A 27967-nucleotide genomic window follows, 5' to 3' on the forward strand; every position below is an offset into this window, starting at 1 on the left:
CACACACACACTACTGTAAGTAATTTTAAGGTAATGTGACCCTCTTCTCCTGGCTGTACATCCCCTCAGATGCACGTTAACACTGAAGCTGAATTCTGGGAGGTTGGGGGGTGTGAACCTGGAGAGCTGCTTGCCTTCGCGTTCCCCAACCATCCCGTTTATTTCCTATTGAACAATGACTCCCCAATTCCCCAAGTTCATGAAAGAGGGCTGAAGTGAAAAATGAGCCTCGTCCCTGTGGCCTGCAGCATGGCTGAAACAATTCCATGATATTGTCAAGTCAAGTGGAGCTGGCCTCTGGGACCATGCAATGAGGCAGGGGCCAATGAGGCAAGGGCCAATGAGGCAGGGGCCGACGAGGCACAGGCCGATGAGGCAGGGGCCGATGAGGCAGGAGATAATAAAGCAGGAAGCACTGCCCCATTTACTATGGGTGCAGTGCATTAAGAGTGATTTCACCAGCATGCAAACACAACAGATTAAATGAAAGTTATGGGTCATGCAAAAAATAATAATAAAATGATATGCTGTAAATATGTGTGTTTAACACACACCTCCAGCTGACATATGAATGCCTAGGAAGCAGTTTGTTGGTTTCCATGTGCCCAGACTGAACAGATGGGATAAAAGAAGAGCTCTTAGAATTGTATTTGTTCCACAGATGTGGAACAGCTGAGAGGCCTGGTGAACTGGCTACTCCACTGGCTACTGAGATGGAGGGAAGTAGGATCAAATTAATCTTAGCAGTATTTACCTACGCTAATGTCAAATATGTTCAATGAAAAACTTCCCTAAAGGTGTGTGTGTGGGTGTGTATTAGTGGGCAGTATACTAGGCACTAGAGGCTGAACACTATGAAAGGTTTCAGACAGCCACTGTGGTGTAATGACCTACCATCCTCAACCTTCTTAACAACAAATTAGAAAAAAATAAATACGAGAATATAAATGGCAAATCAATTTACGAAATAGATTTCCTTTTTTTTTTTTTTTTTACAAGTTTATGATTCAACTTTTACTAATACGGCGTCAGCACTGAATATGTAATACAGTTGTAGTTAATAAATTGTCATTCGGCACAAGACTTGGAGCTATTTAGATAAGTGATGTGCCTCTTTTAAACACCCACACAGTTTTCACGCCAAATTGCTCCATTCCTCATAATAAACTCAATGTCTGGGGGGCTTGACTCTTATATTTTATTGAGATTGTTATTAATAGGATTGTATCAAAGCACTAGAGGACACTGGAATGAAAGTATGTATGGAAAAAATGAAATGCTTCCGAACTGATGGAGCAGAACAGAGTGTGCAGAATTCCGAGCTTGACTCATGGAATCAAAATGAATGATTGAGATCCTGGGGGCGGGGTAGAGATAGCATCTCTGAGTTTTAATGTTGGGGGTAGAGATAGCATCTCTGAGTTTTAATGTTGGGGGTACAGATAGCATCTCTGAGTTTTAATGTTGGGGGTACAGATAGCATCTCTGAGTTTTAATGTTGGGGGTACAGATAGCATCTCTAAGTTTTAATGTTGGGGGTACAGATAGCATCTCTGAGTTTTAATGTTGGGGGTACAGATAGCATCTCTAAGTTTTAATGTTGGGGTACAGATAGCATCTCTGAGTTTTAATGTTGGGGGGACAGATAGCATCTCTAAGTTTGAATGTTGGGGGTACAGATAGCATCTCTGAGTTTTAATGTTGGGGGTACAGATAGCATCTCTGAGGTTTCTTCCACACTGCAAAAGCAACACTTGTGTCAGAGTTAGACACCTTCTCTTCCTGGTGACGGCCTCAGTCTACATCTCAGTTCCTTTGTTACGGGGTTCAAACTACATAAACAGCTCTAAATAAACAAATTGAAAATCCCTTGTCAAACAGCGGAGTCCAGTGAATGTGGAGATTCTGTTTCTTATAGACGGCTGCATGTTTATAGAGGTCTGCATATATGTGAGACGAGCACAAGCATCTTGCTAAGGTTCCATCTTACACGCACACACACACACACACACACACACACACACACACACACGCGCGCACACACACGCACGCATGCACGCACGCACACACAAGCCACAGTCACCAGTTACTATTTAATCCATGCTTACTTTTCCCTTTTTTGTTTCAATGCTGTGAGCTGCAGACAGTATAATAGTAGAGATCACATTTATCAGTTATGTCTCGAGATGTAATACCGTGTCATTCTCTGTCACACAGACACGTATGTACACATGCAAACAACACACATACAGAATAAAATACTGTCAGAATGTAGAATCTCTCTCTCTCTCACACACACACACACACACACACACACTCACTCACACACACACTCACAATAGTATACAGCTATAGGATAATGTCTATCTCTCTAAGGCTAAATATCAAATAGGTCCCCTCATTTACATATAAATAAATCACTGTCCTCATTTTTTCGATTATCAGGCCATTTCAAAGTAAAGTACTCCTGCAGGATGGTGATCCGCCACCTTCCCTGAAGCCTGTCGAGAGGAAGGTTTGAACGCCCGGAGGCTTTAGTTAAAAGCCCTGCGCCGTGGCTGTGGACTGAATCCCTGCCGAAAGAGGTAAAGGGTTCAGGCAGAAGGTTTTATGGCGGCTTACACCCACTGATGTATGAAGTCGGCCAAACTTCCCTCTCTAGTTAGAGCGCGGTGTGTTTTAAATGGGAGCAGCGATCGCGGTGATGGAGCTCCCTGCTGAGAAACGCCATTGATCTGCCAAGCCCCGTAGCAGGCTAATTTCTCTCCTTATGACCGATGCGCCGGCGGCCGGTCAGCTGAGCCCGATGAGGGCAATATGCCACTGCGCCATGCACGGCGAAGACGACGATGATGCCGCTGCATCCGCTGGGTGTTTAATCGTATAAGGTCCATCCCACAGGGACAAAGGAGACGTCCTGTCACCTTGCAGATGAGAATTCGCTGAGCTCTGCGATCATGACTCACTGGACGGCTGCGTCTGGCCTTCTCCGCACGAAACCCCGTCAGTACTTTGTGCATTTTAAGTCTCTGGGGAGGTTAAAACTGCCCCTAAGGAGCGTGTGCCTGTGTGGTGCATAAACAGCGGCTGTTAGGCAGACTGTCACATCTGCCTGTATGATCTGGCCTTTACAGGAAGGAAAACAACAGGTTTTTTTTTTTTTTCTAAAAAAGCACTTCAAAGAAGAGTCACCGTAGCCCATGTGGCTGTGCGTTAGGGGGCGGCTGGCATTTAACTCTCTGCTAACCTATGATGTGTGCAGAAGCCGTAATGACTGGCCACCCGGTGGATAAGAGGCCTCTGTGGGGGAGGGGAGTAAAAACACACGCACACACACAGCGCCAAAAACAGCATATCAGTGGCTTAAAGGGAAAGGTAGAAGGAAAAATGACCCCCTACCACACGACTGCTTACAGCTGTAACTGCCATGTTCTCTATGTCGCTAAGTACTTGCATTAGTGGTGAGTCGCCTCACTGTGTGTGTGTGTCTTCATTTTGTGTGACGCGGCTGCTGTACCACGGGATGTCCTGCAGCTAAATCCAGAGAACGCCGGCACCTGCTGAGCATCAGAGCTTCAGGTGGCTGACCAATCACAAGCAGCAGCAGGAGGAAGAGGAGAGAGGAGGGAACGCAGTTCAAGCAGAGCCCGGTTCCCCCACAGACCGAGACGGCAAATGTTTTTCTGCTCTGATTGGACCCTTCGGGTCTGTCCCTCTTCCCTGAGCTCTGAAAAAGACAGCAAGGGCCCCTTAAGCCCCCCGACACACGCCGGAGCCGTGGGAGAGGAGGAGAATTAGCAGAGACATCCCTCTCCCGGATAAAAGCCTGGAACACAGGGTCCTCGAACATCGACCATTTGGAAGTCCAAACGCACTACGTGAGCCCAGGAGGCCACCAGGGCTGGGGCCTAAACAATTCACACACTCTGAATATTTAATCATGTATGTTTTAATCATGCATTTTTTAATAGCTTTTTTGTAAGTGTTTTTTTTTGTTGTTGTTGCATATTTCATTGGCTAAGGCCTTGTGAAAATGTAAACTTGGAATAAGAGCTGGTTTTGATTAATGAACCTTAAACCGCTGTTACGGTTATGCATCCATGAGCTGGAGAACCTAAAGGGGGCAAAGGAATCAGCCATGTGGAACGCTCTGAACTATCAGAAGATAGGAAACATGCTTAGTGCAAAGAAATTGCCATGAAATTGCTAAAACATGTAGTATGACGTAAGTCATGGTAACAAGGGCAATTTTTATCCAAGTATCGCTATATGCTCAATTAGGCTACAAACGCTTCATAACTTCACACACCACTTTAGTCAAACTATCACCCAAATACACTATCAGTGCAACACTCAACTAATTAATGTTGAGCTACAATGCAAAACAAATTAAAAAAAAACCCCAAAATGTCTTATGCAAACATTACAGTTAATTAATCATTATTATTATTATTATTATTATTATTATTATTATTATTATTTCAAAGGAAGCGTGTGTGTGTGTGCATGTGTGTGTGCGTGTTGGTCTATATCAGTAGCTCTCTGGGCCCCTGTCAATGAGTAGCATGTTGGAGATGGAGTTGTTTCGTTCCTGAACGCATGTCCAACACGCTGCAATAACGAGCAAGCTGCACTGGTTGAGAAAAGGCGGCAGACGTTTTCTTCTTATGTACGTAGAAGAAACACACAGGATGTGAATATGCTCGCAGACTGAGCAGCACATAACACTCAAAACGTGGAATATCATTGCCCGTCAACATCTTGCAGAGAGTGTAAATCCATGCACTACACCTACCCTGCAGGGCGGCCTCTAGTGCAGATGTAGACCGTAAAAAATTAAAAGAAGTCATTCCACAGTTTGACATATTTTGTCTAATTTTGGAAAGCAAAGTTTGTTTCTCCACCATGCCTACGTCTGTATATGCTGTGGGCTGAGTTCTTCTTTAATAGCCTCCAACTCTCCTCCAGTTCATTACCAGCAACAGATAAGCAACCGGTTCCAGGGATTTACAAACCTGCTGTTGTTTACATAACATTAATAGCGCGCTTGCCTACTGACTGGTGAAGAGAACACAAATGAACATGTTTCAATTTCCACGTATGCATCTATCCAAACTGGAGAGTTTTATTAAGTGGACTGTAATCAAACGTAACGTGTTCACATCCTTTAAGTTGTTATTCAGGCCAACGGTCATTAGCTCCTGTGTGTGCAGCTGAGGACACTACCCCTAACCCCTCCTCACTGCCCACTACGGAAGTTCCAGGTCAGTATTCTGAAAGATACCGACAGCTCTGTAAATGCAACTGTAGGCAAAGCACAGTTGTTCAGATTTGGTCTGTGCTGTCTGTTCCCATGTAGGCAGTTGTGAGAAGCAACACAGAAGCAAAAACTTCACTACAGAAATATTAAACTGTTAGTGTTTCAGCCAGGTAATTGCTGACAGAAAAAAACCCTGAGAGTGTATCTCCAAACCAATCCACAACACACATACACTTCCACAGCCCTGGTACATCTTCTGTCTGAAAGTAGGAGAATTGAACTTGCACGTTCTTCTGCTGCTTAAATGCTTTGCAAGGTTTTTTTCCAGCACCCCGGGGTACACCATAGCAGGAATAACACGGATGAACCCTGGCTCTTGTTAACCCTGGGAGCACGGCTAAAGCAGATGACGGCTCCCCAAGAGAGGAGTCCACCCAGCGCACCTGGCCGATAACAAGACCCTGCGTCTTTGGACTTCTGCTCATCTGTATTCACGTGGCTTCAAAGAGCACAATCACAATGCCACGGAACGAAGCAGCTCGGAGCACAAAAAGCAGAGCGAGGGCACAAAGACGGAAGCAGAGATCTTTCCCTACAGGATCCTGGAGATTTCCTCCTACCTTCTCCAGCCTCTGAGCTTCCAGGATAGCACAATTTCTCCAGCTTATACTGCGCATTAAAGATGAATGGGCCACTCTGCTACCAATCTCCTCGGGAAAAGCCAAACACACTTCAATTATACCAGACTCTGTTTACAGCAAACCCATTTAAAGATAATAAATAAAAAAACACACGCTCAGTGCTGCTTTTTCTCCCAAATGATTGCATTGTTTGGGAAAACAATAGCTTTTCTGTGAACTGAAAGACTGAGCACTCAGGTACAGCCTGGAATGTTTGCTTATAATAACAAAGTCAATATTCAGTAGGTCTGTTTGTGACTGATTACCCAGCGCTCAGTGTGGGCAGTATGATCGACTGTGCAGAGTACTGACCTTTTTATTGTCCGTCTTCCCCGTTCACGCAGTTTTTCCGATCATATCTTTTGAGGGAGAAGCTGTAAGGAGATGGAGAGGTGTATGGAGGAAGTAGGATTTTCAGAACGTTGCACTCTGATGATAGCTGGCGTAATTGGTGAAAAAGCTTCATTACACTGACCTGAATTCAGTTACCAAACCTGATACATGACACGTAAATGTCAAGTGTGAACCTGGGATTGGATCTGGGTCTGTGCTGGTGAAAATTTGAACAACTCATGTGAAATCAACCCAATTAAAATCTTGCTTGTATGGGTTTTTTTGTTCTGTGTATTCATGTGTGGGTGAAAAGTATTTAATGTGTGTATATTATAGGACTACACAACTGATACCTTAGTAAACTCAGCAAAGCTCCAGTCCATGTTGTCGTTATATTCCTGTGTGTGGCATACAGCAGACTGTCGCATATGGACAGAAACAACCAACAGCTTAAACTCTCTTGAGAATTACGGCACAATGTTTTCTTTAGAAAGTGGAATTAAATTTATCTGTCTACTTACAAGAACAGGGAAATAAGCAAATAATACACAAGATATCCTACACTGCAGTAGTTTGAGCTCCTCTCTAAGAACCCGCCATGTGCTAGGTATTGAGTCACGTAGTTAAGACTCAGCAGGGTTGCATCTGGATTGGCCTTCGAAGACTAATGTGGATGTTGCATGTCTGGAAGAGTCCTGGAGTAGCATTTATCCATCTGTTGCTGGGATATTAGTCCCACCATCTGATAGTGGGCCCCTAATTCACATTAATGCTCAACTTTACAACACTGATTGTAATCTTTGGTCCTTTCAAAGAAGGCATTTAATTTCTTTACACATAGGAGTTTAGCAAATGAAATAAAGAATGTATAGAGTACTATCACATCACTGGAGGTTTCTAGCAGAGGTTTTTAAGATGGAGGGTGGTGTGTGATGTGAAGAGTTCTTTCATTATCAGGCATAGCACTGCAGGAGCCATGAATCTCAGTTTCAAGACGTAATCCAGGACACCACCACCCACCCCCTTAGACATCGTCCAACTTCCTCTACTGTAGATGAGCAGTTTCTCTCTTCACCCATTCCGTGTTTCATTTGGATTCATCGGAAAGGCTCTGACCACTACATTAGCTTTGCATTAGAGATAGCCATTAGCAAGAGATCAGCCTTGCAAACCAATTTGCCATCGAAAAATAGTGCCACTATGCAATAGTCTAGGAAGAGCCAATGAGCCGTACTGAACTCCATTAAGCATAATGGCCATGTGTCACTTTGTTCTGTCCGACCTAAAAGGAGCTGCCTGCCTCCCTACTGAACATGCCTCTTTAGAAGCTGCACACCAGTCAGGGAACTCTGTAGACAGTTCACCCCCTTGAGACCCAGGTAACATTCCAAAACATATAGCATGTGCTTTGGAACTGCACAACTAATGCCATTAGCACTAACGAAGTGGGTGGATGCCAGAGTTGTGGAGGCGGAGCAATAGTGCTGACCCCACTCAGGCAGGGTGGAGAAGGCAGACCGCCCAGGGGCGGGGCCTAAGGGGTGAGGGCAGGGCAGGGGTCAAGCCTCTGACTGAATATTTGATGAAGTGGTTCACTGACCTTTTTGGAGGACTCGAGCTCCTGACGGGCTGAAATATGCCTTCACCTGCGAGTCCCAACAGCGAGGCTGTCAAGGCTGGTTAACTGAGACGGTCTCCATCAATCAACAGTGCTTCGCTGTCACTCAAGTGTTAAATGAAATGTCACTGGGTTATTTATGACATCTTTTGGCCACGTAAGTGTTTTGATATGGGGGTAGATATTGTGGTCCTGAGTGACAGCAAGTCTATTTGATTTGTGGAAAAATGGAAAAAGGGGCTATATACTGGCTGTATGGTCGATCAGAGCCTATATATCTTAGGCAATGCAGACACCAGCGGCGATTCCTTTACATAAATGCAGTCTTCTGAAAGGTTTCCATAAAAGTATGTAATTCATTGTGTATATGACAGTTGGCATTCCACCGCACCAGACACAGCTCCACCCTGCTGCTGACTTCAAATTTATTACATCTCCGAATAAGGTTGCATATAGTCAACCGATTCTGCCATTCACATGACTATAATCCAGACAACACATAAGGCAAGATGTCTGTGTTATTTAATCGCCCTAGGAGAGCTGCTCTTCTGTTCTGATGCTCAGATTAAGATGAAAACTAAAAACGCAGGTTACGGCACCGCCTTGACTACAGGAGTGACTGCACAGCCTACAACAGACTCTGCCTCTTAGTCTTCAAGTAGAAAGGGCGGTTGGGATGTGTCTCACAAACACAAACACAGAGCAGCCGAGACATTCCTATGGCTGCATGGCCTGTCACCCAGCCTTCACACTCATCGGTGCATGTTGCCTAAACCACCAAACTAAAGAGGACAGACAGTTGCAGTAGGCAAGTAGAAGTAACAGTAGCTGAAAATATGTTAATCACAAATTCTAAGTGTTGTGGGGTCACTGATGTCTAGTGTATAGTCACACTCCACTAGCTAGGGCTAAATAGTAAGCAAATCTTATTTGTAGTCTACTAACTAATAACAAACACTATTTGTAGTCTGCTAACTAATAACAAACACTATTTATAGTCTACTAACTAATAACAAACACAAGTTGTAGTCTAATAACAAGCACTATTTATAATCTACTAACTAATAACAAACACTATTTGTAGTCTAATTAATAACAAACACTATTTATAGACTACTAATAACAAACACTATTTGTAGTCTAACTCATAAAAAACACTATTTATAGTCTACTAATAACCAACACTATTTGTAGTCGAACTAATAACAAACACTATTTATAGTCTACTAATAACCAACACTATTTGTAGTCGAACTAATAACAAACACTATTTATAGTCTACTAACTAATAACAAACCCTATTTGAAGTTTAACTAATAACAAACCCTATTTATAGTCTACTAATAACAAACACTATTTGTAGTTGAACTAATAACAAACACTATTTATAGTCTACTGATAACAAACACTATTTTTAGTCTAACTAATAACAAACACTATTTGAAGTTTAACTAATAACAAACCCTATTTGAAGTATGCTAACTATCACATGTCACTTAGCCATTAGCTAGGGGCAACATAGCGGGTGGGTAACATTAAAGACTTCATAAGCACAACCATAAAGCTAGAAATTGTTAGTAGGTGTGGCTACATGTGGTTAAAAACCTGAAAAAACCCGACTTTATGTTTACTTTAATGCATTTAGGCAAGCTGTCATAACTACACTACTGGGTAAGAAGGGAAAAGAGCCATATGCAAAATAGTATAATATTACATTTTTAATGATCTCAACAGTAAATATCTGGAAAATTATGAACGCAGACTTGATAGTTTAAATTTTATATAAAAAAATGTCAATCTTTTCATGATTTTATGTTTGGGTAGAAGACTGTGTAAGTGAATTTACCTGTTTTCTGTTTTTCTCTCCAACGATTCTCTGCAGCAATGAGCAGTGACTAGCATATGGTGGCACAGGTCTCAGGAGCTTGTTCATTTACTCACCAAAGGGGTCAGTTCATTTACTGACCAAAGATTTGTTGTTAAATTAAATTGAATTAAATTAAATGCAGGGAATGGCCCATTTTATGCCCATGTGCAGTGTTATGAAAGAATACAGACTGCATGAGGATTAATATGTGAAAATTACACACGCACAGCAGGTGTATGATAAGTAGCTGTACCATTTTATGCTATCAAAACTAGTTATCTAGACTCTTAAAAGCCTCGACATTGCAGAAAAAGCCTTGACATCCTCAGTGATCATTTTTTGTGGGTAACCCAATTACTTCAAAATTTCACATTGAAATTTTACCACTGTTTCCAAGAAAGCAGTACAAATTCAGTACTGGCACCTTTAGTAGTCAAACCATAATCATAGAATTAAAACAGGGCAAAGTCACACTGATTTTGAAACAGTGGTCATTTTATTTTTCCATTTGTCTTATAATAGTGCAGCAAACTTTCTTGAACTATGAAGGCATATAAAAGAAAGATCAGTAAAAGAAAAGCTGAACTGAACAAGGCGATGTTAAATATCAGAGCACTTGGCTACAATACGGAGATCACAGTTTCATTCATCAAACTGTGAGCTCCAAAACAAACCAAGATCCATGACATGAGGAGAGTTCCGGACACTCCATTTCCCATCTGGCTTCAGTAAGCACAGGTCCTGCTCAGATCGCTCATGGACACAGATGTCGTACGTGTGACTGCTGGCTAAAGCTTTTGCCACAGAGTGCCTCAAACCAGAGGAGGCGCTTTGGAATGGGATCGCCGCACACACATCCCTGCTCCACGAAAACCTCTTTCCAGTCTTGAAGCTGAAGCGACAGGCATGAGCCAGCGCTGTAAGTCAGCCAGGTAGAAGCTGCCCGAGCTCCAGGACCTCCAGGCAGGCTGCAGGCCTCCATTATGTCAGCTTCACAGGGTCCCACAGGGGCCCCCCAGGACATCAGGGGAGCGCCAGAGACCAGCAACAGCAACCTACAGCACCACGTGTCCCGTGCACCGACGTGTGGGAGAATCGCGGTCCAGTGGGCGCGCGTTCGCTCCCCATGGGCTGCACAAGTTCACCACTCATACAATGGAGCAATCGGGTCATTTGTTCAGAGATTGAAGGAAAAACACAAGCTGACTCTGAAACTGTGGCATGTTCACTCTCTCCTACAGGAGAAAATCTGGCCCACCATAGTGAGCGTTACTATAGAGAGCCTATTGGCTAGCTAGCTTGTAAATAAGACATTTTAACACAAAATGATTACACCAAGAACTTTCAAAACCTCTTCACTTAACCTGCTACTTACATACGTGACAGGCCTCTGAGGTCTCTGAAGATATCGACATCATCGCTCGGTCCACGCAAATCTTCAAGCCAAACAATGTGGTGCATTATGGGTATTCTTTACCCGCTAGAGTTTGTTTGTTATAGTGCATCAGATATCCTGTGCTATGTTTTCACAAGCCAAAGATGGTGGGACCCCAATGTATTGCACAATATAGCGCAAATGACAGGCTCCATTTCAGACACAGCTTCAGCTTTATTTTACCACTTCCTGGGGTCAAATGTCTTTTCTTTTCTTTTTTTAAATAAAAGTTATCCTGTAGTCACTGAAAAAGATCAAAAGGAGCAGAAAAAAAGTTTTAAAGAAAGGAAAACACTATGCTGTCAAGAACCAGAGTGGAGTGCCTCTGTTGTAGATCAATCCGCACTTACTCCAGATCAGAGGTACTTTGCCACTGAGTTTGGCACTCTGTGAACACTTGTGGTAGGGTGTATCCTCACCCTAGTGTGCTTGCTGAAGTTCTCACACAGACGAGTACACTTAGGCTAGAGCCATGCAGGAGGTGTATAGAAGGCACGAGTCTAACCATCATCTTTAATTTTTGTCATGTAAATTTACTTCATGTGCAATCACCAGCCTGCATCTCTCAGGAATGGGCACCATACCAGAGGAAACGTGCCACGCACAAGAGATTCAATCAGATGAATGAGAATGAAGCAGCCAAGCGATTCTGTAGATCAGACCTTTCAAACCTCTCCAGAGTGATTTGTATCACACACACACACACACACACACACACACACACACACACACACACACACACACACTCACATCTTAGGCACACAAATATATACTCTTTCTTAGCATACACAAATTTTGTTGCATGTAAGGTTCCTACAGTGACATGGTTCTGTGCCTGCAGAGCCCCAGATGTGCCAGATGTGCCTCTCCTTCCGTAGTCTCCCTCTCTTTCCGTAGTCTCCCTCTCCTTCAGTAGTCTCCCTCTCCTTCCGTAGTCTCCCTCTCCCGTAGTCTCTTTCTCCTTCCAGTTTCCCTCTCTTTCCGTAGTCTCCCTCTCCTTCAGTAGTCTCCCTCTCCTTCCGTAGTCTCTTTCTCCTTCCAGTTTCCCTCTCTTTCCGTAGTCTCCCTCTCCTTCCGTAGTCTCCCTCTCCTTGCATAGTCTCCCTCTCCTTCCATAGTCTCCCTCTCCTTGCATAGTCTCCCTCTCCTTGCATAGTCTCCCTCTCCTTCCATAGTCTCCCTCTCCTTGCATAGTCTCCCTCTCCTTCCATAGTCTCCCTCTCCTTCCATAGTCTCTCTCTCCTTGCATAGTCTCCCTCTCCTTGCATAGTCTCCCTCTCCTTCCATAGTCTCCCTCTCCTTCCGTAGTCTCTTTCGCCTTCCAGTTTCCCTCTCTTTCCGTAGTCTCCCTCTCCTTCCGTAGTCTCCCTCTCCTTCCGTAGTCTCTTTCTCCTTCCAGTTTCCCTCTCTTTCCGTAGTCTCCCTCTCCTTCAGTAGTCTCCCTCTCCTTCCGTAGTCTCTTTCTCCTTCCAGTTTCCCTCTCTTTCCGTAGTCTCCCTCTCCTTCCGTAGTCTCCCTCTCCTTGCATAGTCTCCCTCTCCTTCCGTAGTCTCCCTCTCCTTCCATAGTCTCCCTCTCCTTGCATAGTCTCCCTCTCCTTGCATAGTCTCCCTCTCCTTCCGTAGTCTCCCTCTCCTTGCATAGTCTCCCTCTCCTTCCATAGTCTCCCTCTCCTTCCATAGTCTCTCTCTCCTTGCATAGTCTCCCTCTCCTTCCGTAGTCTCCCTCTCCTTCCGTAGTCTCTTTCGCCTTCCAGTTTCCCTCTCTTTCCGTAGTCTCCCTCTCCTTCCGTAGTCTCCCTCTCCTTCCGTAGTCTTTCTCCTTCCAGTTTCCCTCTCTTTCCGTAGTCTCCCTCTCCTTCCGTAGTCTCCCTCTCCCTGTCCTTCTGTAGTATCCCTCCCCTCCAGGACTGGGTGACAAACAATTGAGCCATATTTCTTCTAATAAAAGTCCATTGGCCCTCATCTTAAACAGCAGCTACTTCACAACCATACCATCCAGTACCAGAGTCAGTACAGTACTATCCAGTACCAGTCAGGTCCTTCTGATGTGAGATCATTTCATTGCAAGGAAGTTACAAGGAATTTAAAAATACACCCAAATCATAAAGAACATGTGAAACTTTAAACTTTAAAGTTGAGATCAAGATCCTTAAAAATACAAAAAACATTTAACATGAATAGTACTAACAGTACTAATAGTACTAATCTACTCCTTATAGCAACCTATTCAAGAACAATAATCCCCCCATCAGCTACCCATATTCAATAATAATCTAAGCGTTACGTTACATTAATAACCACTCCACATAAATATCCTTTCCACGAATGCTCCCCCAGATGCACACACATACAAACACATGTACGCACATGCACACCCACTCATCAAATAATAGTGCTGTAAATAGTTATCATTTATATTCTGTATCTGTATTGCCTTATGCATAAAATGCATAAACGTAGTATATACGTATAAACTCGTTTTATTGATTATTATCGTTATCATTATTATTTTCTTTCCATCCTTTTTCCAATTCTTATTTTATGTGGTTGTTATTGTCTAGCTTTCCTTCTCGCTGCGCTCCTTCTTATCAAAGACCTCACTGATTCATGAAATATGTATCATTAAAAATAAAGGACCCAGGGGGGTTTGGAGACAGCTAAAAAACACACATGGGGACCATTTACAGATAAGTTTTATCTGTGAAAACCTGCTGTCACATATGACAATAAAAAGCAAGGTGTGTGTGTGTGTAATAGCAGGAGGTGCCATGCGTTCATAAGATAATTATGATGTAGAGGACAGGCTTTCCTGTCTCACATTGAAGCTGTTGCCAGCTTCGCGTTCAGGGGTTCATTTTCCATCTGGTCACCTCAGATGACCGTTATCGACGATCATTCTAATTTTCCCTTTAAAGACGGACATTTTACAGACACCTGCAGCATTCAAAAGAAGATATTGCTGAGATATGGGTGCGTTATAATGAAGCTTTAAATGACTTCCATACAGAAGCCACAGCACTTGGCCATTGCTCCAGCTAAGCACACGGTGACGGGGTCTCAACATGGCAGGGAACATTCGCTCCTAAAAAAAAGAGCAACCAAAGACCGCAAAACTATGTCACAAGTTACAAAAATGATTCCCAGAATATGGCCATCCACAACGCTCTGCTCGGGAGAGAGTGAAGGCTTATTAAAGGGAGGTATATATATGAGCCCACCAATAATCCCCCCCTCCGTCCACTGCCGACAGTCTTGCAAGCCTGTTCCCGCACCTGCCCAGCTGGAGACAAAATGGTCCAGACGAATCGCACGGAAGGGCGGTTTCTCCGACTGACAACTCCAGCATTCTCCCTTGCTATACTGAGGAGGAAGAGGGAGGATGAGGGAGATGAGGAGTGAAAGAAAAAATGACAAGCTGACATGGCTGACAGCGGTGTTTAGAGAGTGAGCTGAACTGTGCCGAAATGAAAGAAAACTCTTTTTAAACCATTTTAGTTTTTTCTTTGCATTCCACAAATATGTGTAGCTGGTGCTCAGTGTTGCATTTCGCTCAGACAACTAATGAGTGTGAAAGGCCCGCGAGAGACGTCCAGGGCTCTGTTAAAGAAAGCTGACTGATGGCTCTTTAAGTCCACCGAAGTACTTCATGGAGACTGTTTTCGTGGAGTGGAGCAGGACCTGCTCCTGTGTCAATGGAAGTGTGTCACTGAGATGACCGCCACCTCATAATCGGATTTGTTTATCTGAAATATGCTTGTAGTGCATATGAAGTCAGCCACAACATATAGGATGACATGTCGTGCACAATGCTCTGATATCAGAGCAGAAACTACTGACTAATCTCTGACTACGTCATTTAAGAACCACTACGAACAATGTGATTAAATTCCATTCTGCTAAAACTTAAGAACCTTAAGAACTTAATGAATTGGAAAACAAAAAAATAACATTAGTATCACCCACTGGAAAAATCTGTTAATAGACTATAGAAAAAATTCTCAGAATTAATAACAGAATCACTGACCTAGATTGGACACCTCTGATAAAAAATGCACAGAGCCAAACCATGAACTAGAAACATCCCACTCTAGTGTGTATGCATATACAGTCAGACATACATGCACTCACACACACACATATTTCCCGTAAACTTAAAGATACTCTATATGTTCCTGTGTGTCCTTTCATCTGTTTTATTTCTCTCTCTCCTATCCCTTTACCCCACATTATTTGTCTGTTCGTATGTTATGTACCGCCCTTACAGTTGGACACAGCGAGAAGTTAGAAATCAAATAATACAGTTCTACAAGTCATCCAGTGGGGGGTACTCTCATACCACAGCGAATCTGTTCGGTAGCTTAGTTTCAATTATGAACTAGCTGGACCAACTTGCCTTGCCTACCATACAGTCTGCGCTGCCTTGTTAGTACTTATACACGGACATCACCCTTTAGGTACTTGATCTTGCATCTGAAAAGCTGAAGTAGTGATCAGTAGTGACATCACTACTGAATCTGCCCCGTGACCTCACAGAAGGAATGACAGCCCAGGTGGGAGCTGGATGAGAACTCGTGAAATGGTTAAAACCCAAACATTTAGATTTGTACTGTTGACTACCCCCTCTCTTCTTCGGTGGTGCCCAGACCCTTCTCATTTACACTGTAAATATGATGCATTAAGATCCTTGAGAATCATTTCTTCTTAACAACTATGCTTGCAGTCCTTCCGTAGACGTCCTTAACTTTAACGCACTAATCTGCTTTCTCCAAGGTAGTTTCCACATTACAAAAACATGTGTCGGTATTGGTAAAAAAATCATATTGTTACAACCCTTCAGCACACAGTAGAACCTCTAGGCAAAGAGAACTGCAGATGATCTCAGTGCACTGTGAGGAGCATGTGAAACACATCTTACTCTGAATGAAGATAAGGCCAGTGGTGTGCTTCGAAGCCCCCAGTTAGGCCAGTGTATAGCTAGGATTAGATACCAAATCTGCAGATAAGCCATGCGTTTAAACCTCAGGCCCATTTGAGTAAACTTGAGCAAAGTTATTCTGACTCATCAAAAGTCAACAAAGATGCAATATGACCCAATAAATCAGGCTGAGAGTTGGCGGACTTCTGAAGGTTATAAATTAATTTAAGAGAAAGGGTTTTCATTACCACAGCAGAAAGAAGCAAATTAAAGTCAACAAAACATAAAATGACAAAACGGAGGTTTAGATAAATACCACAGATCCCTAGTTGGGCACCTTTTCAACTGAAACACACACACACACATCAGCAATCAAGGTTGCAGGATAGAAACGGCATTATTTGAATGCCAGCTGAAGGTTAACGACAGATTGGAAAATGCCAAGGAAAACCACAGATGAATGTCACACATTCTGACTCTCCTATGAAGACAAAGGTTACTATGAAGTCAGGACAGCATTCCTATCATAACTGAATGTAGTAGGCTCAAACTGATTCTGTGGCCAAGATGTCAGGAAGCATTTGCTTTACTCTCTCATTCTCTGTCACTCTTCACATGATAAGAAAGACATAAAGGCCTTTGATAACTTTATAAGCTACATGGCTGAATCTGAGATAGCAAAAGCATCGGCAGTGCTGTGTAACAATGTACTAGAGGTGCTCATCATCGTTCATCTCCTTATCAGCCTGATCGCTTGATCATTTGAACTAAGTGCTTATATTTAGCCCCTAAAGGGGGTCATTTTAAAATACTGTCAGTCGCCAAGTAAAAGTTGTGTAAACGTTTAGCACTTGTAGTGTTCTCACTGAGAAGCGAAGGAAAGATGTTTCCATTTGCCGCTGTGAGACCATCCAGCCAGTCAGATGTCATTAGAGTTTCAGCGGCGTGAAACACTCCACGTCTCTGCCTGGCCAGTGCATAGGCGAAAAAGACTCTGTGGCAGGTTTCCCCACATCAGAGGAGAACAGAGCTTCTCCTGAGCCTCCCAGCTGACGGGACGCTCACCTGATAGGCATTTGGCTGAGACCAGGCTAAGAATAAATGGGTAAAATACAGTTTTAGGGGGGAAATAAGTTTCAAAGACAAAAAGGAAGTGAGATACTTTATATTTGGGCTCGTCTTTTTCCCACCACCCTCTATCTGTTCCATTTCAGCCTGCAACTCAGACACACTTCACTCAGTAAATGTCCTTTTCCACAAACACTGCACATTTCCATAATGACAGTCGATGTCTGCCCCGTTCTCTCTCTCTCTCTCTCTCTCTCTCTCTCTCTCTCTCCTCTCTCTCTCTCTCTCTCTCTCTCTCTCTCGCCTCTCTCTCTCTCTCTCTCTCTCTCTCTCTCTCTCGGCTGGGTTAGAGTCTGATCCCTGATCCAGAAGCCTCTTCTGGGACCCGGGAGATTATGAACAATGAGCACCCCCCAGCTTCAGCACTCCGAGCACAGAGGCCAGGCCATGAGACACAATTACACTGCGAGGTATGAGTAAGTGGTGGGGGCCATCTTATGACACTGCAGTCTTAATGAGCACTGCAGAAGAAAATCATCATTAATGCCCCACACACAAAGGCAATTTTCTCAGAGCGTGCATGAGAAAAACAGAAAGACGACTGCTTCCAATGCTCTCTCGCTCTATCTTTCATTCTCTCTCTCTCTCTCTCTCTCTCTCTCTCCATCTATCTCTCTCCCTCTCACAGCTAACTGGTGATTTTTCTAGGGAACGGCATTTGTAATCGTCAGAGCCAAGGCAATTGGGCCAGGTCTTAATTCTTGTTATCATATGAACGCACAACAGGCAGAAGGAAGTCTACCTGCGTTGTTTGTTAATTCCCTTGCTATCCACCAATATGCTTCTCTGCTTTGCTTTGAAACCCCCCCTAACCTTCAGCTATGAGCAGCTCAGTCTGTTAGGTGTCCTGTATTCTAGAGTGTCTATAAACAGCCCTCTCCCAAACTCCAAACCCCTAATGATGCCCAAAATACAAGCCAGCTCAGAGAAGTGCTTTCACATAGCATGCACACAAATTCGGCAGTCTCCAGCAACCGGAATGTTTCCCTTATCTTTCATAAATGAGCCTGGAAATCTCTCGAAATGAAACTCAGAATCTCACAGCAAACATGACTGCTATGGGCAGCACTCTCATCCAAAAATGATACTATGTAAACAATCAAATGAACAAACAAACAAATAATCAATTAATACAATTCTTCCGGGTGGTGAGCACCTCAACATTACCGGTGTATGCCTAATAATGGCTCTACTCAATTGTTGTGAACATCCAGACAGAAGGCAATATGAAATACTCAACCAGTGTAAACTCATTACTCCGCCTGCACCCAGGCCCATGGTCTTGCCGAGCTTAGCGGTGATTGATTGCTTAGGTCTGGAGAGAGAGAATGCTGCATCAGCTGCCTAAAAGACAAAAACAACTGTAGTTCTCTGTAATAGTGTAGGAACGGTGTTCCAGTACCACCCGTTCATCTCTGCATCTGTCTGATATCGGAACGATATTTTGCACGAGTGCTTGTATTTATCCCCTAAGGGTGTCATTCAGTGAAAAAACTGCACCCAGATTAAATCTGAGTCCTATTTCAACTGCCTCCCCTGGTGTCCATTGCAGGGGTGTCATGTAAGAAAACAATGATACTGGCCTTGGAAACTCATGCTAACTCAAATGTAGCTGTTTTATAAGGCCAAAGAGAGAGAGAGAAACAGGTTAGAATGTTATTCGGGCTTCATAGGTTAGACCGCAACAGGTTAAGGTTTGTATAATTGTTTATTATTGACACAGAAGGCTCCTCCCCCCATGAGTCATGTGATGCGGCCCGCCGCGTACAGGGGGATTCACATGTGTGCTTGTAAGCACTCTCCCCCTGGGATAGCACACATCTGCACAGGGTTTACTGTTGAATGTTTGTCTGTCTATAGAAACCCCTGTCAGTGTGTGCTCCCTGTTGGTTGTTGTCGCTACTTATGTGTTAACAGCAGTCTCTGTGAAACATCGTTGTTGCCCTAACATTGGTTTGTGTGGACAATTTTTAATGTGTATGTGTTCTTCGTTTAATGTGAAGTATAGAGTCATGTTTTCCGTAAGTGCTATATGTGAGTGTCAGTTTTGTCGTATGTGTTTAATGTTAATAAACGTCTTGCACCGTCGAGGGAATCTGTGCGTCCTGCCCCGTGCCCTGCGGCACTCGGGCCAACTACGCTACAATTATTATAATTGTTTATTATTTACTTGTCCTTTTAAAGGCAGTATGGCTGCGTCCCAGGATTCTTAAAACAGGGATCAGACGTTAGAATCGATCCCTCACATCCATGCTCAAGAACAATATACAATTCCGTACCTTAACTTTGCCCTGGAAGTGTAGGCCAGTATAAAGAGTTCCCTGAAGAAAAAAAAACCTTTAAACATCAGACTCATCAATTCCAACCACTATATTCAGAAAGTCTTTTGAAGCTGTTCTCTTTCAGGTAGTTTCAACCAGTCAATAAAATACTGAATTTAATCAACCAATAAGAGCAAAGTTTGACATAAACAGAGTTGACTGTGACACTTTTATCTCTCTTTTATCAGCCATAAAGAGGCTGCACAGTGCCATCTGGACGCCTTGTTCATGTCACTTTAAATCCTAAGTGGCTGAGAAAAAAAAGCAAATGTATGAGGGATCCCAGGAGGTCTGAAGTAAGAGTTCAGATGCACGGCTCCTGCACTGAGACGGGCCGCAAACGTAAAGGTCACTATAAATCACAGCTTCCTTTCCTCAGTCCTGATGGGCAGTCGTCCAGAGCGCTGACCCCAATCAAATAAACCGGTGCAGAGAGCCTCGGCGCATGCAAACACAGCTACGCAGAGAGGGTCCGCCTGTCAAAACCATGGTTACATTCTCCTGGCTCCGCCTGTAATACGCCATGGGGCTGTGTGTGTGTGTGTGTGTGTGTGTGTGTGTGTGTGTGTGTGTGTGTGTGTGTGTGTGTATATGTGTGTGTGTGTGTGTGTATGTGTGAGTGTGTGTTTGTGTGTGTGTGTGAGTGTGTTGTGTGTGTGTGTGTGTGTGTGTGTGTGTGTGTGTGTGTGTGTGTGAGTGTGTGTGTGTGTATGTGTGTGTGTGTGTGTGTGTGTGTGTATGTGTGTGTGGTGAGTGTGTGTGTGTGTGTGGTGAGTGTGTGTGTGTGTGTGTGTGTGTGTGTGTGAGTGTGTGTGGTGAGTGTGTGTGTGTGAGTGTGTGTGTGTGAGTGTGTGTGTGTGTGGTGTGTGTGTGTGTGTGTGTGTGTGTGTGTGTGTGTGTGTGTGTGTGTGGTATACTATGGGGCTGTGTAGCAGGTCCTCCTCTAACTGAATCAGGCCTGCAATGAAGCCTGTGAAGAAGCTAAAGTGGCACCTAACATGCAAATAAGGTGCACCGGGTTGTTGTTGATGATGTTGTTGTTGTTGTTGTTGTGTGTGCATGTATTTGTGTGTGTGTGTGTGTGTGTGTGTGTGTGTGTGTGTGTGTGTGTGTGTGTGAGCATATGCAATATGTGTGTGCAATACTCTACATTCTGTTTTTTTAGCTTTTGGAACAAGAGTTTCTGAAACAAATAACTAACACGATAATTTTTTCTAAACCACATCAGAAATATTAGCTAACAAGAACATGTAAGATAGGTAATTCTTGGATATGTTCTTGATTCATAATTCCCAATTTTCCAACTCCTTTTCTTTTCCTCTTGATCTGCAGTATGTAAGTGCTGTTCCACACGACGTCCACGATGTTCCACACGACGTCCACGATGCCATCAATGGCCAACGTTTGGTGAGGACCCACATAAAAGAGAGGTAACCACAGCAAAGCACTGGATGCCAACCAAAAGACTCAAACAACCCAGACTGCATATAGCCAAAATCAGGGACTATAGATAATAACAAACACCATCACCACAGCCGGATCACCTTCTAAAAGATCAAACTTCAAAACAAGGCTTGTAGACATGAACAGAAGCCAGCAGTGGCAGGTTAGTGCACTCAATAAAATAAGAGCACAGAATCCGTTAGGAGCTAGCCTTCTACACCAGCCATGCTAGCGTCTAGACCAAGTGTCCGTATAAGGCTGTAAGCCCAGCACAGACACTAAGACCGGGGCCCCTGTAGATACGCTTGGCCAGCGTGCTCTAGACAGCAGGGTGCCTCCATGCTGACTGCTTCAGCTGGGAGGATGTGCAGCACGCTAAATTATTACATTCCGGCGATAAATATACGGTTGGACTATGCATCCGATGCCTGACATCGGTTAATGATCCGGAGAAAACATTCAACAGACTGATCAAATAAAAATGTAATGAGTAACTTAATAATTGAAACGGTGCCTGGTTAACGGACTATGATATGAAACAGAAGTAAGTGAATACCTCAGAACAACATTAAACTGTAACACTATATATTCTAGTTTAAAATGTATTTATAGTCAACTGAAGGGGTTTTATCATGATGCATTCTTTTTGTTAGAAAAAGCTATATATTTTAAATATATGCATGGTTCTGAACTTTGGGTTTGGTCCTGTGTGCTTCTTTTGTCTGGTCATTTAAAGATCTCTGCTGTCATGCACCAAGTCCAAGTCCCAGTGCAATATCACCACATACCAGGGAATTAACTCAGGAATATCAGAGTCCAAACGCAGACAGTTTCCATCCCTATAGGGTGTCATTTTGTGTATCACTGTGCCTATCACTTCAAACCTTGCACTTGGGGCTCAATAACAGAACAGAGTACATGTTTAATGATTTGTCATCTGCCTCCTGGCTCTCATGGTACAGGGCAGGCTGTCAGTCAGGGACCACAGCACTTAGATCAGAATCCACCAATAAACATTCACGAGTCATACGCTTCCCAGAACAAAGACTCCTCACCATCAGAGCAGGACAGTGCTGCAGAGGCTTCAGGTTAGTTTACTACGCTGATCTTTACACATTCACATAAATGAAATTATCCATGTTATAACTGCACAGCTACTATAAGGACACAGTGGGAAACAGCATCACTGGAACTCTTTTAGGGTCCAGCTTTCTGCTGTGTGACGCTTTTTCGTGTTTAGTACACAGTTTCTTTCTGTCCTCCTACAATGGTAAAAAATGTACTGTGAGAGAATGCAGAAATATTCCAGGAGAATGCCAAACAAATCATATTACATGCAAATGCAAAATTATTATAAGGGAAGGTAAAATTATTGCAATGAAAGGCAAAAATGTGTTTTTATGGGCTATGTACAAAACACTCTTGGCATTTACTGTTTTTTATTACCACATTATATGAATTTCAAAGTCTTTTTATCCCATGTAACCCCCTGGCCATTAGTTCTCTCTCCTGACTTGTTTTACCTACTGCTGAGAAGATGTACATTAATTTCAGCAGGGGAGGTTCATTTCATCACCGTGTGCTTAATTATAAGTATACCGTCAGGCTTCACTCAAACGTGCACCATCAGTGCTCAGTTTGGAGGTGAGGGATCAAAAACCTTGAACAGGCTCCCCTATTACACATAAACATAAACATTTGCTAGTAACACAGATCACTTAGCTGTCAAACCAACAGTGTCACTGCAGAGCTTAGTCAGAACAGAGAATCATTCTTTCATCACCAACACTCTTCACAGAGGCACGATCATACTGAGAGCTGATGGCATCACTGGCTTTTTTGTTTGGGTTTTTTTTTGGGGGGGGGTATTAGGGATGTGTTGGGAGGGCATGTAGGCAGTGCACAGAAGGGAGCACTTTTCAGTACAAAAAGCACAAACACAAATCTAAATTTCTTTCATCTTCTGCCAGCTCTGTTGCTTATAAAACATAACGTGCAATTCACTAACTGTTTTAGAGACATTCTCAAGCATGACATCCTAAATTCAACGACTGGATAAGAGACCCAGACAGCCGATCTAAGACGATGTAGTGTGATTTCCCTGCAGACGACTAAGATCTCGCTACAGTCGCACACCACCTGTAACTAGTGGATCTGGGCCACTTCACATTAACATGAGTAGCTCTACCGTCTTCATTATTAAAGAAACATTCCCTTTGGATGTCTTTCGAAATGACTGAATATTCACCGATTTACACTGACAAAGTTTCATGACTTCTGGATTGTTTTAAAATCTCGTTTCCAGGAAGGTGAGTGGCCTTCACTATCCGGTACTCAGAACCCCGGCCTGGAAAGGACAATGTCCCGTATTCTGCACTTTAGGCGTGGTAGCACCTTAAAAACAGTAAAGAAACAAAGGGTCACTGCGTGCCCCCAGAGCTTCATAAGACACGAACGAGACAACGGATGTGTCGGTTACTTTCGCTTAGGAAACTTTCCTGTCGCCTCACAGTCGTGTTAGTGGGTACATGCACGCCGAGAATTTCTTAGGCTGTCATTTTGTGCAGCTGCGACAACCCTTCATCCCAAACCGTAATCATTTTAGTCGATATAAAATTACAGTACGCTGCATATTTGGAACAGCTGCCGTTGTGTCTACTTTACGCGTAAAGATATCTGCTTACCAGTACGTTACCCTGCATCTTCGCCGTCTCTATCAGAGTCTTCTCCTTCATGTTGTCTCGGTGAATCTGCGTGTTTGCGGCAGGCTGTAGGACTTAAAGTGTTCTCGGTGACTGTCCCCGCCGGTTCCGCCGGGTCCGCCCGGTTCCGCCCGGTTCCGCTAGCAGAGTTGGCAGGGCGAGCCCGCGTCTCTTCGCGACACCCTGTTGACTGTGGTTGGAGACGTTAAATGTCCCGGTCCTCTATTTCGAAAATACAACCGAATGGTTTGAACGTACAGGAAACCCGACGGCTCGCGCAGTGACCGACGTCCGCGCACATCTGACCGCTTCAGAAGGCGGGCGCGAGGGAGTCTGTCCGCTAACGCGCCGCCTAGACTCCACAGTCGCAACGGAACGTGGGTGATGACTCTGTCCACACGGAGACATCCACCTACCTTCCTTTTCTTTGACTCGACCTTACTGCATTTCCATTAAGGGTTTCGCGATCGTAAATGGAATTGCTGAGTTAAGGATCGTGCATTGAAAATGCGCAGGAAACAAGTGTATATGCACCAGGAATGCTCAATGAGTTAGCACGCCAGACTCAAGTTTCCAGGTCGTGTTTTTCCCGTCATTTTCGTCATTTGCGGTAAGACATGCAGCACCCAAATGATAGTTGGAGCGGTGAGAAAACGCTGCAGTACAGAATTACGATACGCAATTTAGATTACATTTACACTTACATTTAGATAAATCCAGAATAAAGCCAGTTAACCAAGATTATACACGAATCCAGGCGCGCAAAACTAGCGTTTACATAGTACCTACATGATTCTAATGGAGTGTTGCGCGCACACACACACACACACACACACACACACACACATACACACACACACACCAACCACTCTATTAAAAACTTATGCTCTGTCAAATGGCCCTAGCTGTCACACTTCCAGAGTTTTCCTGACAGAAGTAACCAAGGTCCTCTCTTGGATGGAGGACCTGTTTGTAGCAGTTACACTATTCCACTGCTTACTCGTTGCTCACTAAATAAATGTCATTTTTTTTCACCTCTAGCAGTACAGAAGAGAATGGAAACGGTTAACTCACCAGAAGTATACAGCCCACAGGAACTTAACTCGGAAGATCGGCACATAACACGCAAACAAGCAAATGTGGAAACCCCACTGCAATGCAAATAATGTAATGCAAATAGAGTGACCACCAAGGTAATTTCTGCTCAATTTTTCTTTCTTTCTTTCTTTCTTTCTTTCTTTCTTTCTTTCTTTCTTTCTTTCTTTCTTTCTTTTATTTTATTGTTTATTGAGAAGAAGAAAGGCGACATTAGAAGGAAGCTGTTCCTGGTTGCATGTTGGTCTGGTGGCGATGGAGCAGTCCTGTTTAACTGAGTGGAGTTTCATGAACAGTTCCCTGGGTGTGTGGGCCCCAATGGTTTCAGTTCACTTCCTCTCCCTGATGTCATGCAGCCATTGGATGGAGATCTGCTGTTCACCGTCCTGTCTTTCTGCCGTGGGCTCAACTTGCTGCAGTCTGGCCTCAGATCAGGGGCTGGCTGAGCTATTCTACACAGGTGATGAGCGTTTTTAATGATGTGCTTGTCTATGTACCTGTGACTGAGAACAGAGGAGAAGATGGTACCTGTGACTGAGAACATAGGAGAAGATGGTACCTATGACTGAGAACAGAGGAGAAGATGGTACCTGTGACTGAGAACAGAGGAGAAGATGGTACCTGTGACTGAGAACAGAGGAGAAGATGGTACCTGTGACTGAGAACAGAGGAGAAGATGGTACCTGTGACTGAGAACAGAGGAGAAGATGGTACCTGTGACTGAGAACAGAGGAGAAGATGGTACCTGTGACTGAGAACAGAGGAGAAGATGGTACCTGTGACTGAGAACAGAGGAGAAGATGGTACCTGTGACTGAGAACATAAGAGAAGATGGTACCTGTGAGTGAGAACAGAGGAGAAGATGGTACCTGTGAGTGAGAACAGAGGAGAAGATGGTACCTGTGACTGAGAACATAAGAGAAGATGGTACCTGTGACTGAGAACAGAGGAGAAGATGGTACCTATGACTGAGAACAGAGGAGAAGATGGTACCTATGACTGAGAACAGAGGATAAGATGGTACCTGTGAGTGAGAACAGAGGAGAAGATGGTACCTGTGACTGAGAACAGAGGAGAAGATGGTACCTGTGACTGAGAACAGAGGAGAAGATGGTACCTGTGAGTGAGAACAGAGGAGAAGATGGTACCTGTGAGTGAGAACAGAGGAGAAGATGGTACCTGTGACTGAGAACAGAGGAGAAGATGGTACCTGTGAGTGAGAACAGAGGAGAAGATGGTACCTGTGACTGAGAACAGAGAAGAAGATGGTACCTATGACTGAGAACAGAGGAGAAGATGGTACCTGTGAGTGAGAACAGAGGAGAAGATGGTACCTGTGACTGAGAACAGAGGAGAAGATGGTACCTGTGAGTGAGAACAGAGGAGAAGATGGTACCTGTGAGTGAGAACAGAGGAGAAGATGGTACCTGTGACTGAGAACATAGGAGAAGATGGTACCTATGACTGAGAACAGAGGAGAAGATGGTACCTGTGAGTGAGAACAGAGGGGGTGGGATCATAGGGGAACCTGTTACCACTTCTACTACATTATGCCTGTTGAGCTCCTAGTAGTTTTTGGCACATCACATAGTAAGACAGTACACGTCTCTCCTGTAGGTGATTTCATCATTGTTGCTAATGAGGTCTACTAGGGTGGCGTCATCAGCAAACGTTATCCGCTTGATAGAAGTGTTGCTAGAGATGCACTCATTGGCATACAAGACATAGAGGGGGGGTGAGAATACACAACCCTGAGGAGGCACAATGCTGATGGATAGGGGCACTGACAAGTCCCAAGCACACAAAGTACATCCTGTTTGGCAGGAAATCAACCATCTACTGGCAGATGGAGGCGTCCACCTTCAGTTGTAGCCGTTTGTCATGGAGTCATTCTGGCCCATCTGTACTGAACGCTGAGCTGGAGTCTACAAATGTGATTAAGGACAGGGTGTTGACTCAGGGGTCATTGTCCGTGGTTGTGGGGGCTTAAGAAAAGGGTTTGTGAAGAATGCTACATAGGATAAGGAATTCCATGGCTACTGATGTTAAAGCTACTGGCCGTAGTCCCTAAGGCTGGTTATGCTGTGCTTCTCTGGAACAGGGACTATAGAAGAGATCTTGAAGTGTGAGAACATAGCATGCAAGCAGACCAAACTATTGGCATAACAGGCGCACACTTCCTGTGATTTAAAGAAGCAACAGCAAGTGTAATGCCCCTGACGGGCAGCAGAACGTCTGCACTCCTCAGGCGTGGGGCGGCTACGACGGCCATCCTCCCAGCATATGCCGTATCCATCACGGAAGCGATCCGGCTCACAGAACAGGCTTAAACTGACAAGGCAATCAATCTTTCCAGCGGGTGCGTCCAGTGAAAGAGTGAAGGTTCATGCACCGGTGTTCTCTGGGTCCATGCACTTGAACGTGCGGGCATGTTGTCGCGTGGGACTGTGCCAACTGCACCCCCTTCCACACCCCGGAAAAAAAATAAATGCACTTTAGATAATGTTAATGAATCCTGTTAATGAAGCTACACCACCGGAGGTGAGGAACCCATAAAACCTCTTGAGGACTTGTCTGAGTGTTGATGAATGAACTGCAGAATGTTCTGCCTTTGTATTATGACTGCTGGCAATTACTCACCAATGGTCCAGAGAAAGAGAGTGCAACCTGTGTGACATGTACCTACACGTTACGGTGTGTCTGCTGGGAAAGGCTGTGAGAAAACGTTTTCTGCTTTGCAGTATGTCTTAATAAATATGTAAAGGCATGTATGTTCAAACACATCCATTTCAGTTATTTAGATTATGATAGTACATAAATAATAAAGAATGACCACTACAACTAAAACAGACTTGTACAGGAGACTCCTTTATTGCTACAGACCTTTATCTCTACGACTTGACAAGAAAAAAGCCTAACACCCCAAATAATCTGTACAGATGGTAATGTGGTTCCAAAAGGTGCATCTTCACCGACCTTAGTGTGTAGCGCATCCCACAGAAAGCCTTCTCACTATAATAAGAAGGCTCTTATTGTGTAAGAGCGACAAAATAAAAGCTCCGTAGTAGCTTCGTAATACTGCACAGGTCCGCAAAATTAATAATACTCGCTGAAAACAGATTGGAAATGAGATATAAAGTAATTTACAATCTCTATACAATGAATAAA

The 27967-nt window shown here is 43.9% G+C and overlaps 1 protein-coding gene across 2 annotated transcripts in view; it reads right to left on the reverse strand.

The window, feature by feature from the left end:
- The window catches only part of dpp6a (dipeptidyl-peptidase 6a), a 228880-nt gene that overhangs the window by 187418 nt on the left and 13495 nt on the right, over positions 1-27967 (reverse strand). The window contains exon 1 of one of the 2 annotated variants that reach the window (XM_035530647.2): positions 23687-24434. The exons of the other annotated variant lie outside the window; for it this stretch is intronic. Coding sequence (XP_035386540.1) covers positions 23687-23737 — 51 coding nt within the window. The 5' untranslated portion in view covers positions 23738-24434. Of the gene's footprint in view, positions 1-23686; positions 24435-27967 lie in introns of those variants that run through there. 2 annotated transcript variants of the gene reach the window in all.

This window comes from Electrophorus electricus, chromosome 14 (genome assembly GCF_041902795.1).
Source record: "Electrophorus electricus isolate QZ-2024a chromosome 14, ASM4190279v1, whole genome shotgun sequence".
In the NCBI taxonomy this organism is placed as follows: Eukaryota; Metazoa; Chordata; class Actinopteri; order Gymnotiformes; family Gymnotidae; genus Electrophorus; species Electrophorus electricus.